Source organism: Carassius auratus, chromosome 45 (genome assembly GCF_003368295.1).
Source record: "Carassius auratus strain Wakin chromosome 45, ASM336829v1, whole genome shotgun sequence".
Lineage (NCBI taxonomy): Eukaryota > Metazoa > Chordata > Actinopteri > Cypriniformes > Cyprinidae > Carassius > Carassius auratus.
The window spans coordinates 1,314,254-1,327,664 of NC_039287.1; the positions used below are offsets into that span (position 1 = coordinate 1,314,254).

General features: G+C 37.0%; 1 protein-coding gene across 10 annotated transcripts in view; it reads right to left on the minus strand.

The window, feature by feature from the left end:
• LOC113062825 (otoferlin-like) overlaps positions 1 to 13,411 on the minus strand; it is a 46,956-nt gene that overhangs the window by 2,640 nt on the left and 30,905 nt on the right. For 6 of the 10 annotated variants that reach the window (XM_026232833.1, XM_026232830.1, XM_026232829.1 and 3 more), the window contains 31 exons: positions 12,901 to 13,009; positions 12,572 to 12,761; positions 12,211 to 12,331; positions 11,971 to 12,071; positions 11,775 to 11,865; positions 11,566 to 11,682; positions 11,329 to 11,481; positions 11,010 to 11,199; positions 10,761 to 10,885; positions 10,181 to 10,315; positions 9,286 to 9,447; positions 8,974 to 9,045; positions 8,637 to 8,756; positions 8,350 to 8,511; positions 8,105 to 8,267; positions 7,348 to 7,502; positions 7,103 to 7,132; positions 6,857 to 7,000; positions 6,697 to 6,772; positions 6,161 to 6,300; positions 5,848 to 5,985; positions 5,615 to 5,752; positions 5,411 to 5,538; positions 5,132 to 5,302; positions 4,654 to 4,814; positions 4,422 to 4,564; positions 4,103 to 4,191; positions 2,718 to 2,816; positions 1,200 to 1,441; positions 821 to 999; positions 544 to 644 (listed from right to left, as the gene is read on the minus strand). In XM_026232833.1, coding sequence (XP_026088618.1) covers positions 544 to 644; positions 821 to 999; positions 1,200 to 1,441; positions 2,718 to 2,816; positions 4,103 to 4,191; positions 4,422 to 4,564; positions 4,654 to 4,814; positions 5,132 to 5,302; positions 5,411 to 5,538; positions 5,615 to 5,752; positions 5,848 to 5,985; positions 6,161 to 6,300; positions 6,697 to 6,772; positions 6,857 to 7,000; positions 7,103 to 7,132; positions 7,348 to 7,502; positions 8,105 to 8,267; positions 8,350 to 8,511; positions 8,637 to 8,756; positions 8,974 to 9,045; positions 9,286 to 9,447; positions 10,181 to 10,315; positions 10,761 to 10,885; positions 11,010 to 11,199; positions 11,329 to 11,481; positions 11,566 to 11,682; positions 11,775 to 11,865; positions 11,971 to 12,071; positions 12,211 to 12,331; positions 12,572 to 12,761; positions 12,901 to 13,009 — 4,145 coding nt within the window. Of the gene's footprint in view, positions 1 to 543; positions 645 to 820; positions 1,000 to 1,199; positions 1,442 to 2,467; positions 2,567 to 2,717; positions 2,817 to 4,102; positions 4,192 to 4,421; positions 4,565 to 4,653; positions 4,815 to 5,131; positions 5,303 to 5,410; positions 5,539 to 5,614; positions 5,753 to 5,847; positions 5,986 to 6,160; positions 6,301 to 6,696; positions 6,773 to 6,856; positions 7,001 to 7,102; positions 7,133 to 7,347; positions 7,503 to 8,104; positions 8,268 to 8,349; positions 8,512 to 8,636; positions 8,757 to 8,973; positions 9,046 to 9,285; positions 9,448 to 10,180; positions 10,316 to 10,760; positions 10,886 to 11,009; positions 11,200 to 11,328; positions 11,482 to 11,565; positions 11,683 to 11,774; positions 11,866 to 11,970; positions 12,072 to 12,210; positions 12,332 to 12,571; positions 12,762 to 12,900; positions 13,010 to 13,411 lie in introns of all 10 variants that reach the window. The other 4 variants (XM_026232836.1, XM_026232834.1, XM_026232832.1 and 1 more) reach the window with 3 other exon arrangements.

A 13,411-nucleotide genomic window follows, 5' to 3' on the forward strand; every position in this document is an offset into this window, starting at 1 on the left:
TTTCTTGTTATTGCAACTTTATATTTCACAGTGTTACCTTATAAACATTGTGATTTTATACACGGCCATGGGGTCAATCAACTTTTTAAAATAAATTAATATTTTTATTCAGAAAGGATTCATTAAATTTATTAAGAGTGACAGTAAAGCCAATAATAGAAAACCATTAATTTAAATTGTAATAATTTCAAAACACTACTGTTTTTACTGTATTTTTTTATTAAATAATGAAGCATAAGAGCATAAGATACTTCTTACAAAAACATTTTTAAAGATCTTAATGACCTCAAACAATTAAATGGTAGTGTACCTGCATGCAACCTTATTTCTTATTTATCTTATTTTAAACATATAAGAATTAACATTTTATTTTTCACTCTTGATTCAGAAAAAGGTTTTCATAGTCTAATCTGCAGTAGGCTATATGAGATATGATATATTGCTTGTTTATTCACACACTGAAACTGCATCATTACTCAGATGTGCTAGGCGCCATATGAGTGGAAGAAAATGTGTGTGTGCATGAGCGGCTTTATGTCTTACTTTGGTTTCTCAAGTGGCTCAGGTTCATTACGCCCGAGGCCGACTGGATTTTTCTCTGCCTCCTCCGTGGTCAATAGATGGAGCTCTGCCTCCACTTTTCCCTGCAAGCATGACATGGTCAGAATATTAATGAGGTAATCTTATGAAATCATTTCAATTCACTGCATGCTGGCAAATTATCAAGCAGATGTAAAATAACATTTGCGTAATAATTTTATCTGGCAATGAAATGCCTGTTTTAATATTTTCCATTTATTTATTTATTGTATTAACTAACTGTGAGCTCAAACTCATCATTCTCATCCCGGGCCACAAATGGCCACCAGCCCTTCACTCTCTTCTGTTTGAAGATGGAGATGGTTGGTAGTTCATGCTCTTTGAGAACCATGTTGAGAGAGCACTGCTTAGCTGTTTTTGCCCCACGGGGAAACTTATTCAAGTCCAGCTCAATCGCACCTGTGAAAAACACAGAAAGCATGAAAAATGTATTTTGCTTTGGTGTAAAACACATAAACGTTTAACTGAGCACAATCTTATTTACAATAATTGGTTTGTTCTTTGAAGCCAAAATTATCTTGAGTACTACATTTGAGGAAGTCATAAATATCTAATAATGTGTGTCTTCTTTTGTTGTTCTTTCTGAATTGTGAATGTACCCAGGAAGTCATCTGCAGAGAAATGGTCAGCATCCCATACTTGAAGGGTGAGTCGAGCAGGAATCTTGTACTCTGTCTCATCCCAGGAAAACATGGATTCCTTCTTCGAGATGACTATCTTCTCCTCAGCCATGAGATAGTCAAAAGGGAAGACAAAGCGCCAGTTGAAGTTCCCTTCCCCAGTTAGAGAGTGATAATGCACGTCTGTGTCCTGTTTATCCTCCTGCTGTCCTTTTAGCCAGCTGAGCAGGGAGATGATTTTCAATTGTTAGAAGCAACACAATTTTAAATATTCATACAAACAACAATGTGTAGAACACTTATGGCCATCAGTCATTCAATGAAATGAAGTTGCATGACAAAACATGCACAAATGTTCTGAAAAAGAGTGCATTTATACAATTGTAGAATGTGTGAAGAGTATATACAAAAATACTTAATAGACAACATGCATAAAATAGCATTTATGCATATCAAGCTGATACTCCAATACTGCATCAGAAAACTGGAAAATTCCAAATTGTACCCCATTGTCATTGCAGTTACAAATAGAGGTTATTGAACATTTTAATGAAGTTCAAATTATTATATTTTTTATAATAAAGTGCAAATAATATGTAGATTATTAATTTATGACATAGAAGAGTTATGTGCTTGTTACTCTCATATAAATCACAGATGCATTCTCTGGAAACAGAAAAGAAAGAGACGTCAGACCTGACATCTAGTCAGTTTTCTGCACTTAAAAAAATAGTTCACCCAAAAACGAATATTTGCTGAACGTAGCCAACTTTATGGATCCAATACATGCATAATTGTATGTGTAATTTTTCAAAATAAACAAATGAAGTCCTCTGGACAGATCCTTATACATATTGGTATACAAACATACATATCTTATGCTTTCATGCAGTATTTGATGAAGACAGAAATGGCACTATAAACCAAGACCATACCAGTTATTGAATCTTAAAACATCTATTTATAAGCAATTCAACTGAACAGCCAATTTAATTATTTTAAATAACATGATACACTGTATAATTAATTAAATTGGTTAATACAGTATACAGTATACAGTAAATTGGTGTATACAGTGAGGTATTTAGAGGTAATAACTAGAAAGCAACATCATTTTGATTGATATGGTCCTGTTTAACTTGAAACTGTATAGAAGGTGGTATTCGTTCAGTTGTTGTGAATGGAAGGTGCAGATTTCTGCAAGCAATGGGCAAAGCAGTCAAGCCATGCAATCGTATCATCTTTACCCCCTGACATAGATGTCAGACATCTTCTCTCCTGTCAGGAAAGCATCGTCCTCTAGAATTATGTCATCAGTGTTCCAAATAATAACACGAAGCTCAAAGCTAGATAACAGCACAGCAATGACATGGGGGGCAGGGAGGTGGGATAGACAAAATAACACCAAACGCAGACGAACAACAAAAGGAAACAGAAACAAACAAACAAAGGTAACCGATTAAACCACACCCTTTTCACACACCTGCCCATACCTACCCCCTCACAAAAATGTCACTGGACTTTTCCCCTGTGAAGTAATCATCGTCTTCCAGAATTACCTCGTCAGTATTCCATATAATCACCCTGAGCTCACATCTGGGAGATGAAAAGAATGGGATTGTCATCTCACTGTTAAAAGTGTTTTAACCCAAAAATGTGTGACAACTACAGTAACTGTTTAGAGTAAAAAATATACTGTCTATATATATTATTTGAAACTATTAATATGACCAAAGTTATTTTGTCAGATTAGGTAAAAACTGCATTCATCTGGACAATGATATTGAATCTGCACATAGCTGCCTATGTTTACAATGCAAAGCAACGGCAATTTTTGACTTTTTTTGCAGCACATGAATATCTCAAACTAAAGAAAGACTGCTCCACAGTGCAAAGCTGGCACATTTTTAGATGATTAACATTAAAAATAAAGGCAGATGAGAGGCGTGGAGCCTGAAGAGTAAGTATGAGAGGAAAAAGAAAAAGCATGATGTGTTCTACCTACAAACGTTTGGTTTTAGTGTTTTTTTTTTTTTAATCTGTTCTATCTTCTTTTATCAGTTTTTTTCGCGGTTCCTTGTGGTATCTAAACTATAGCTGAATGAATCACAGTATTATCATTGTGTTTACTGTAAACACAGTTTAATTTGATTATAGTATTCTACATTTAAAGAGTCTTGTAAATGCTTTTCTTGAAATTTGATCTATTTTTGATTTGTTGGATTGTTTGTGTTTTAATTATTTATTTGTCTGAAACTATGTGTGCTGCCGTTTTTGACCAGGTCTCCCTGGAAGAAGAGATTATTATATCTCAATGGGATTTTTTCCTGGCTAAATAAAGGATAAATAAAATAAAATAGTAAACAATTATAGACAGCATGTGAGATAAAAAGACATTTTGTAATTTGGTAATTTGTCATTCAGAGCCACTTCATCATCCAGAGCTTTTAAGACATTCAAAGAATATTAATTGCATAAGAAGTCAAGAAAACAAAGTAGTCTTTTCCTTGCTTAAGGGTATAATGTTTTAAGAGTGAGTATGTGATCACAGCATGCTCATTATTAATGCTTCCTATTTTTTTGTCTAATCCTCTTCAAGGCTAAGCTTACTGATGCACATATCTATGGAATTACATTTGCTTCAATAAAAATGAACAAAACTTTATAAAACTGAACGTTACTTTTATAAAGTTTCGTTCATTTTTATTGAAGCAAATGTAATTCCATACATATCAAAATGACATTTTGTTCCATGTACCTAGAGACTTTAAGGAAAAACATTATGTACAAATAAAATATGAATACCTTAACTACATCAAACTCCTGGAAATTAAGGAAAAGGAAGACTCTGTCGAGACTCTGAACGGAATCATCTACTGTACCTCTTTGGTTTGCGTGGCGATATGTCAATGGCTGGTCCTGGTGCTGGTACATCCATAGGAAACATGTCCACCCACATTTCAATCCTTCCCTGTGGGATTATGAAAATTCGAGGACTGATAGTTACATTACATACTTTCTTTTACAATGTTCATTTATGTTCTCTCATTTAACACACATAAATAAACTGCATCTGCTGAAGTTGATGCAGTTGTTTATTCTTGCTCTGAATTGCTTTACCAATGACGTAAATCTCATCAAGGTCACTTGGTGAACCTTGGAGTATGTCTTTGGTAATCACAGTGGTATTTTGTTGCACACCTGCTCTATGCCTGGCTTGTCCGTGTTGAGGAGCGGCCTGGTCTCGACGTGCTCAGGGATGAGTTTGCAACCAACACGTGGGATCTCCTCCCAATGCCTAAGAACAGTAAGAGCCAAGTGTTCTTCTGTCTGCTTCTTCAGACCTGTTAGCCAAACAAAACTGATATATTTTCATATACTGTATAACCAGAAAAAAAAATATAACTCTGTATAAGCTCTGTAAATTTCTCACCACTCTCATCCTCAATTTCTGTTGGCCCAAGAAAGATGCGGTTTCCAACTTTGACCCTCCCACCAGGGCCATAGTGGGGTCCATCCAATTTACCTTCTCTGCACAACTTAGCAAGGATCTGAGTTGGCTTCTGAGGGTCACGCCATACATTGTAACCATGGCTGGATGGTTTCACAGTGAAACAAAAAATAGGACTCAGTTTACCACATTACAAAGAATGTATGCTTGCCTTGGACAGATCAAAGCATGATGAATGGATTATGCTGGATATGGCTGCTCTATTATTATCATATTTTGAATAATGCAATCAATTTGGATTCATTTGATGAATTAATTGTTATTTCATATGAAATATGTATTTTATGTATATTTGACAACCCCCATTAAAATACTTTAAAATGTTGTTCTATAAAGATTTAAGTGGTTCTTGCTCCATGTGTTGATATCCTATAAAAAGTACAAGAAAGAAAGTACTCACACAGAGTAGTTGGACGCAATGCCACATGTGGCTCTATGTTTGCTGTAGTATCTGTTCTCCAAATCAATCTTAGTCTCCCCAATCAAGTCATCAGTTCCAACCAAATCCCAATCATATACTGCCACAGTCAGCATGGACTCCATTGGAAATGTGGCCTCTATGTCGAATGACCTTAAGGACAGGAGAGAGAGGAGAGTGTGCTTTCAAGAAATTATTTCTTAGTTTGAGTTCTTACCAACTTATTGGTTTGGTTGGTTTACAATAGTATTGCCTACTCACTTTCCAAAGACTGGATTTAGCTGCTTGGATATGTAGTTTTCCTTGTCCCGAATCTCTGTCTTTCCCAATCGAATGACTATATAAGGGTCTGCTTTACCATTTATATCCGCAGGATGCAGGTCTGTGGCCTGAGAAGAGAGTCATGTTACTTTAGAGACGGTACCGTATGAATAACATATACAATTCAGAGTTGAATTCACTCACTCTGATTATATACATTCTTATGAGAACATTGATAGGGTCATTGTGAGGAATACTTTGGAACATGCCCATGTTTGGATCAAATCCTGCCTCTCTGGCGATCTCCTCAGAGAGTGGTAGTTTATACATACAGAGGGAGCCCTGGTTCATAAGGAGACAGATTCAGACATTTCAAAATGAAGTGTTCATAGTCCCAATTTGAAGCCTGATTTATACATGATATATTCTTATCTTACCTTAAATCTGCCCACAATCCTGTCATCATCAACCACATTGTGGTCATCATCATCTCCAGCCTTTCCTCTATACAGGTTGAAGGTGTGGAGCCAGTCCTCAAAGTTACCAAATTCAATCTCCAGCTCTTTATTGTAGACCTGAGATAAAGGTGTTTACATTCACATTAGAATTAGCATAAATTGTTACAGATCACAGTGTAGCTAACATATGGTCAAAAGGGTCAGGAAGATTTGAATGTTTTTAAATTTTGAATTTTTGAACTCAGTGACCCCACACTTTTGTACAGTATTCAAGTGTTCAAGAGACACTGACCACAAGTTCATCAACTTTTCGTTTTGGAGGTTGTTTTTCTGTGCCCTCATGGTTCTTCTTTTTGTCCTTGGAGCTCTTCTTGTCTTTGCTCTTCTCCTTGAGTTTGGTGCCTTTCACTGGAAAGTCATCAGCTTTGATCTCTGAAGTTAGGGGTGAACGGGTAGGTAAGGATGGAAACGAGGAAATGAGAAACGTACGAAAACAACACCAGTCTGAATGGATGTTTGTACTGAACAATGATGCTTCAAGCCATGAGAGTTATTTTAAAGACCCAAAATGCATGTATATTAAATAGAAATGTACTTGATGGATTCCCTCAAAGTATGAAAGAACAAATACATTAAAATAAAATTAAATTAAAAGAATATGTGGGAATGTTTGTGTCTGAAATTCATGGCATGAAAAAAATGGTTTTATGTCATGACTACAATGGAGATGGATATGTGATGACAGTGCTCATCTGAACACGTTCCTAACCAGAACGTTAGTTCTACTAAGGAACACTACACCAGGTCCATGCTAAACTCTGTGGTTACCTGCACTCTCTGCTGCTATCTCCAAATCTTCTCTTTCCTCTGCCTCTGCCAGAGCGGCCTCCTGGGCTCTGAGATTCTGCATTCAAATTAAGAATATTGCAGTAAAATATTACAATATGACACAGTACATGTGTGCAAAAAAGCGAAAAGTCCCTCCCACCTCCATCATAGTCTCTACTGAGGCAAAGTATTTGGACCACCAGTCCAACATGCTTTCATCCGGCTCTTCTTCATCCACTTCTTCTCCCTTCTTTTTCTTCTTCTTCTTCTTTTTCTCATTCTCTTTATCCATCTCATCTTCATTCTGTTAGTAAAAAAAGATTTAATTTAAAATGTAATGTGCATCCAAATGGATGTAAATAAAATATAAAACATTCACATCTCTCTGAACCAAAGCAAGACTTACCAAGTCAACTTTAACAACAGCAGCTGTCGTCTGCAAGGACAGGGTCACACAAACATGCATCAAATTCAAACAAACTCCACAACAGATTCTACTATAGCATACTAGCATACACATCACATGACTGTTGGTGCACTAACCTTAAAGGAGTAAAACAATCAGAACCACAGTTGGGACAAAAACAAACCAACCAGAGAAGTATTCTAAACCATAACAGTGTGTTATCACATCAGGGCATATCTACTCACAGAATCAATCTTCACAACTGTGTTCATCTTCTTAATGTTGGGTTCAGGGTCCATATTGACCACAATATCACCTGAAGGATGAGAAATGGGGTGGGAGTGGGGGCAGGAATGAGATGTCCCATTCGTGAGAGCCATGTAGCCATTGGCCAGTCTAGCTGATGTGGGCAGGGTCATATGATTTAGCCACCAATGACCCAAGACCAGCACCAGGACAGAAAGGATAAGACCATGAAGAGATCAGAGGAGGAAGGAATAGAGAAAAGGAATGAAAAGTCAGAAAAACTGGAAAAAGATATAGTCTATATCAATAATTTAAAATAAAAGTAGGTAACACTACCGTTTAAAAGGTTTTTAAAATAAATCTCTTTCAAAGAAGTCAAAAATACAGTTGAAATATTTATATCTGAATATATTTAAAAATGTAATTTATTTGTGTGGAGATTGAGATAGATAAAACATTCAAAAGAACAGAATTTATGAAAAAATTACTGAACTTTTAAACAGCAGTCTAATCAATTATAACTGAATTGATTACTTACATGTATATATATATATATATATATATAAATATAAATATAAATAAAATGCAGAAGTTATTTGTGGTCTGTGTATGGTGAGATTTAATTATAACCTAAATGCAACAAATACATTTTTGTACAAATATTAATTAGAAGATCATTAGGAGAATTTTATTATATTGTATTGTTATGTTATTTTACTCAGATTTACAGTCAGTATATTTGTATATGATAGATACCAGTGTGAGTCCAGTTGTTAGCAGTCTTGTCTGGGGGGCTGTAGATGAACTTGCGAAGGCTGGTCACGGCATAAGACCCCACCAAGGTGAAGCGTCCAAATGCCCTGCAATCCACCACCCGTATATTGAGTGGTGGATGAAGTAGCTCATTTTCTGGCAGATCCTGCAGTACAAGATTACTCAAGTTAACTTTTTTTTTTTATCAGAAATGAAGTGAAGAATTTGTACTGCATAATTTCACTCACCACTTCAAACCACTTTACTAACGTGCTGAAGTTTGGATTCTTCTTATAATTCTGAATGAGGGCTGACTGAACCCCTTTCCCTGCACACTCAATGTCCACACGAGGCCTGTCCACCTGGGCCAGGTTGATTCTTTTAAGGTCCCTGAGACCCCAGAACAGGACCTAAAGAGAATTAATGACCATGAGCTTAACAATACTGATGCAAAAATAATATGAGCTCCCGATGTAATAAATGCAATTGTTAACAATCTAATTGTGGTTGTGGCTTCCTGTGACAGTATTTTCACCTCTATGCGATATCTGCTGAGAACTGGTCGTATGCCCAATGGAACAGGCAGAATGGGTCCGCGGTCAGAATCAGTCGGGCCATCAATTGGAGGAAGTGCTGCCCGTCCTGCTGGACCAATCTGTGGATAAACAGATATAAGTCATTAACTGATGAAAGACTGACATTATTACTGAATAATAATACTGATTTAATCCTAATTTTAATTTCAAACCTCTACCTTGTAAACATGAAAAAAAAACAAAGCACAGCAATAGCAAAGAGGAAGGAGTTATTAACTCAAGAAAGGAAAACAAAGCAGAATTAAAGAGGCAAAATTGTTATTTTGTTTATTGCACCTTGATCTGAGGTACAGCAAAGTCATGGACAGCAATAAGAGCCCTCCTGATCTCATCATCATCATAAGGAATCTGTTAAAGTTGCCATGGAAGAGTACAGCAGAAAGATGGAAGTTTTGCGGAATAATGAAATGGGAAATCACAAAAAAAGATTAAGAATCAAATACAAGTAGGAAGAAAAGAGAGAGTGATCTGCGTCTGTGCTATTCAAGCAAATTTATGAAAAGATAGGCCAAGCATTGACAAAGAGTCCACTCAAGATGGAGTATGTACAAGATGATCACAGCCACTTTGTACTCTGTACGCTTGTACCTGCAGTAGTTCAAAAGCAGCCAACAGATCTCCTGCAGTGCAGTTTCCTCTGTAGAGCTGATAGTATTCCAGCTGAGGAGGAAACTGTGGGGGCCCGTAGTGTTCATCAACCATCTTAGTTAGTGGCTTTGCAAATGTTCGCCCAATGAACTCAGCTTTCCCCTGGATGCCACACAAAAAACACCGGTTGCAGTTCTGCCTCTCAAGACCAGGGGTCAGTGTGGTAGCAACATTCCTTGTAAAACTACTTGCAAATCATAGCTAATGTTTTACTGGGACTTTAAGATCCGAAACTCAAGCTTTGGTTGGCAATTACAAATATTTGTTTTCAATGTTGAACATAAAAGTTCATAAAATTATATATGCTATATCTGTCAGCTTGTCAATGAAATAAACCACAGCAATGATTACTACAAACTACTGTATAGACTACAACTACAAAGAAACATCCAATTGTAAACTCTCTGAACTGCAAGAGAATCCAAAGGAAAGCAAGAGGTAGTTTATCGCCACAGGAAACGGGTGTTTTATCACCATGTAAGTAAGGGAAATGATCTGATCTTGTTTTTGGGACAGAGTCCCAGTCAATTCCACTTCTTGCATGCCTTGGTTGAATTCAGCTATACAAACAGAGACTGACAGCAGTGTTGAGATAAGTGTTCACACTCTACTTAGCCAAAACGTTGTCCAACAAAAGGCCAGGACTACAAGATTTTAAACAGGAAGAAAAATCAAGTCAGGACTACAGGGCACATTTTCACACATTCTTAATGTGACTCATACATGGAAAGGATAATATTAACAGTACTGTGTGCTGAACAAGTAAAACATTTAACTTTGTATGTTTAGCTTTTATTTATGGGTATAAGTCTTGGGTTTTGCTATATAAACTTACCACAGTGTCTTGGTCATACAGTTCAATAACAATAATTGGAGGGTCATCACGGAGCTCACCAGCCTCACCATAGAGTTCAACATTATCAAACACAAGCAACTGATCCCATGTAGGACAGAGTGTCTCATTGAGGACCTGAAATATAGATACACAAACGTTTATAAATGATTCATCAATTACGAGAACCTTTCTGTCCTTTAATCAAAAATAAAAAACAGTAATTGTGACGACTATTCAAATCTCACGATTACGGTTAAATAACCCTTCACCGTTCTGTAGTAAGTTTTGTCTGTGTGTGAAGATGCTGCAGGCAGTGGTGTAGTGCAAATCCCTGCTGTTAAGTAAAGTAAACTTCAGCCAATTTCCCATGTGCAGGAAGTAGGAAGCAATGAACACTGTGTAGGGACCATTTCATTTGGAACACACCTCATTCATGGAGCTCTATTCTGAAGAGCTGGTGATTTGAATCAAGTGTGTTAAATGAGAGTGGGGGACCAGGATTATTAACTGCTGGTCTACTTGTTTATACATAAATACAAGTAATACAGCAAAAACTATTACTTGTTTATTACACACTCACCTCTGTCACCTGGCTGTGGGTGGAGAAGAAAACCCTTGCAAAAGGGTCTGACAGGCCACTACTGTCAGCAGCAAACAGACTGCGAGCCTGATACATGTGGGCTCTCAGCTGAAACACCTGCTTCACTACAGAACAGCATATTGATGGTCAGTTATCACATATACATACTTTAACATACATGCAAACTTCAACAAAAGCAACAAAAAAAAAGTACTAACCAATCATATTTAAAACATATAATAATCTTACTGTTATAAACCAGGCTGATGGGAGGAACAGTTTGTATGCCTGTTCCTTTCATTGCCTTGTTTTCTTCAAAGCCGCTAGGGAGGCCACTCAGGAAGTCTTTCCTCTGTTTGTTCAACCCCAGCCACAAATACATCTCTAGTTTAGCCTGAACTGTCCAGCCAGCAGGCCCAAAGCCTTTCTTTCCAGGCAGCTATAATGAACACAGGCACCAATGCAGAATGTTTACATCCATATTATCCAACTTAATTTAATTCCTTCTAATTAACGTGTTTATTCAGAGGAAGAAAGAGATGGAAATAGTATATAAAGTAGGAGTTACCCTGAGAAAAACAGCTTTAACTTTCCCACAGTCTTTTCCCATCTCTTCGCCAACAATTGAGTAGAGGATGTCTTTGGAGGGTATGCGGGCGTACGCTATGCGTTTGTTGTTGCTAATCATCCATATGAACACATCAGGGATGCTGTGCTGGGGCTTTTGCAGAAAAATAAAAAATTAAACATTGAGACTGAGATGCTCAGTGTGAATGGAGTAGTAAGAAGATGTGATTTCTTTTACCTCATCTGCCAGGAAACGAAGTCTGTGAAGGAAATTGAACACTAGCTTGAGTTTGTCTCGAACCGTGTTTCTCTTCACTTGTGTGCGAATAGTCTTCGCCTGCTGAGCCATACTCTCCTGTGAACAATATAACCATGCAAATTACATTAAACAACCCATCAGCAGTTCTTAATGTCCAGGCTGAGACAATATAGGGCATGTAGGCATACCATCTCTCTCATACAGGACTTCAGCCTCTCCTTGTCCAGCCTGGTTCTTCCGGATAGATTCTGATCTTTGTTTGCCAGTGTAACAAATCGACTTCAGTTGTGGCGAACAGGGAAAAAGTCAAAAGACTGTTGATTGTTATGTTTGCTGTATATACGTTAACTTTGATTGGTCAGATACACTTTTACATTCTCTCACCTGCAACTTGTGCTGAGCTCTTCTAATACACCTCTAAGTCTGCGTTCTGGATAAGCCTTCTCTGTTTTTATGATTTCTTGAACGTCATTCAGACCTTCCTCCTGTTTACATTGACAGACATGTACATGCTTAAACAGTATTATAATGTCCGATTTTACAAAAATAACCCAAAAGCTAACAGCTTCGAAGGAGGAGATTGACAGTTTAACAGTCAGATAGCAATTTTAGGGGGAGCCTGACCAGTTTATCTGCTATCTTGTCCATTATATTGGAGTTGTAGAGCCGTCTTCTCTGGTCTTGCCACCAGTTCTTGATGTAAATGCAGGGTTTCTTTTCAAAATAAGGCAAGTGGAAGTAATTTCTGTAAATGGAGCAAAATGGGTAGTTAAGTTCCTAGATACAGAGCTCAACAGTAAGCTGTTATCTATTTTTAAAAAAGTGTGATTTTGACAAACTGCATATAATTCAACTTGCCTAAGAAAGTGATTTTCAGTCAGATAATTTTTACAGTGTAAAGTGTTTTCTCAAAACCATTTCTAAATAGTTTGATGACTCAGTATTTCTTTAACATTTGATAATTTTCCTTTCCCTAACCTCTGACCTGTCAGTGATAACTGGTTTCATAGGAGGGGTGGACGGCACAGACGTCAAATCTTCATCATCCTCTGCCTCTTCATCGCTGGAGTTGTGGATGAGCTCGGACTCCTCTTCTTCACTCTCCCCTCCATCCTCTTTCTTCTTCTTTGCTGATGAAGACTTGCTCATGCCGTCAATCTGATTCCCATAGTTACCTAAGCGGAAAATTTTGTAAATGTGGTGCTGTACATTTTTCTGATGTTTTGAATTTACTGAAGCACTTGCCTGACTATTTCCATAATAAAAAGTGCATGTTTTGAAAAGAGAAATCACAGGTGTTTGACTTCAGCTCACCGATAGTGACTTCAAAGCTGATAGGTTTATCTCCAATTTTTCTGTCTATCATTGTGGCCTCCAAGATTGACCCAAAAAGGAAAAACTCCTCCAATTTTCCTGTGGCACTCTGATAAAAAAATAAAAAAATAAGATCCTTTGATGTCAAAATTATATTGAAATAGCTGTCATTGATTTTATTAACATGAAAAAAGTATTAAATAACTATCAGCTGAATGGGACCGATGCAGCAAGTGTGTGAGCTCAGTCTGAAATCATAATTGACTTGAGATTATGGCAGCTCAGTGCTGCATTGTAACCCAGCCGGGGTTTCCTCTCAACTGATGCTGTGATTTTTGATCAAATATAAAACTCACTGCTGTCCTAAGAAGAAAATAAGAAATTAATTAATGCCTTATCAAAATGTACTTTTCTTTTCCACTGTAGTAACCATAACTATCTAACTGTGTTCCAAAATGTTTATGCTAAATCTATTATGGAAGAATCTTCACCTTTATTATAACGTGCACTA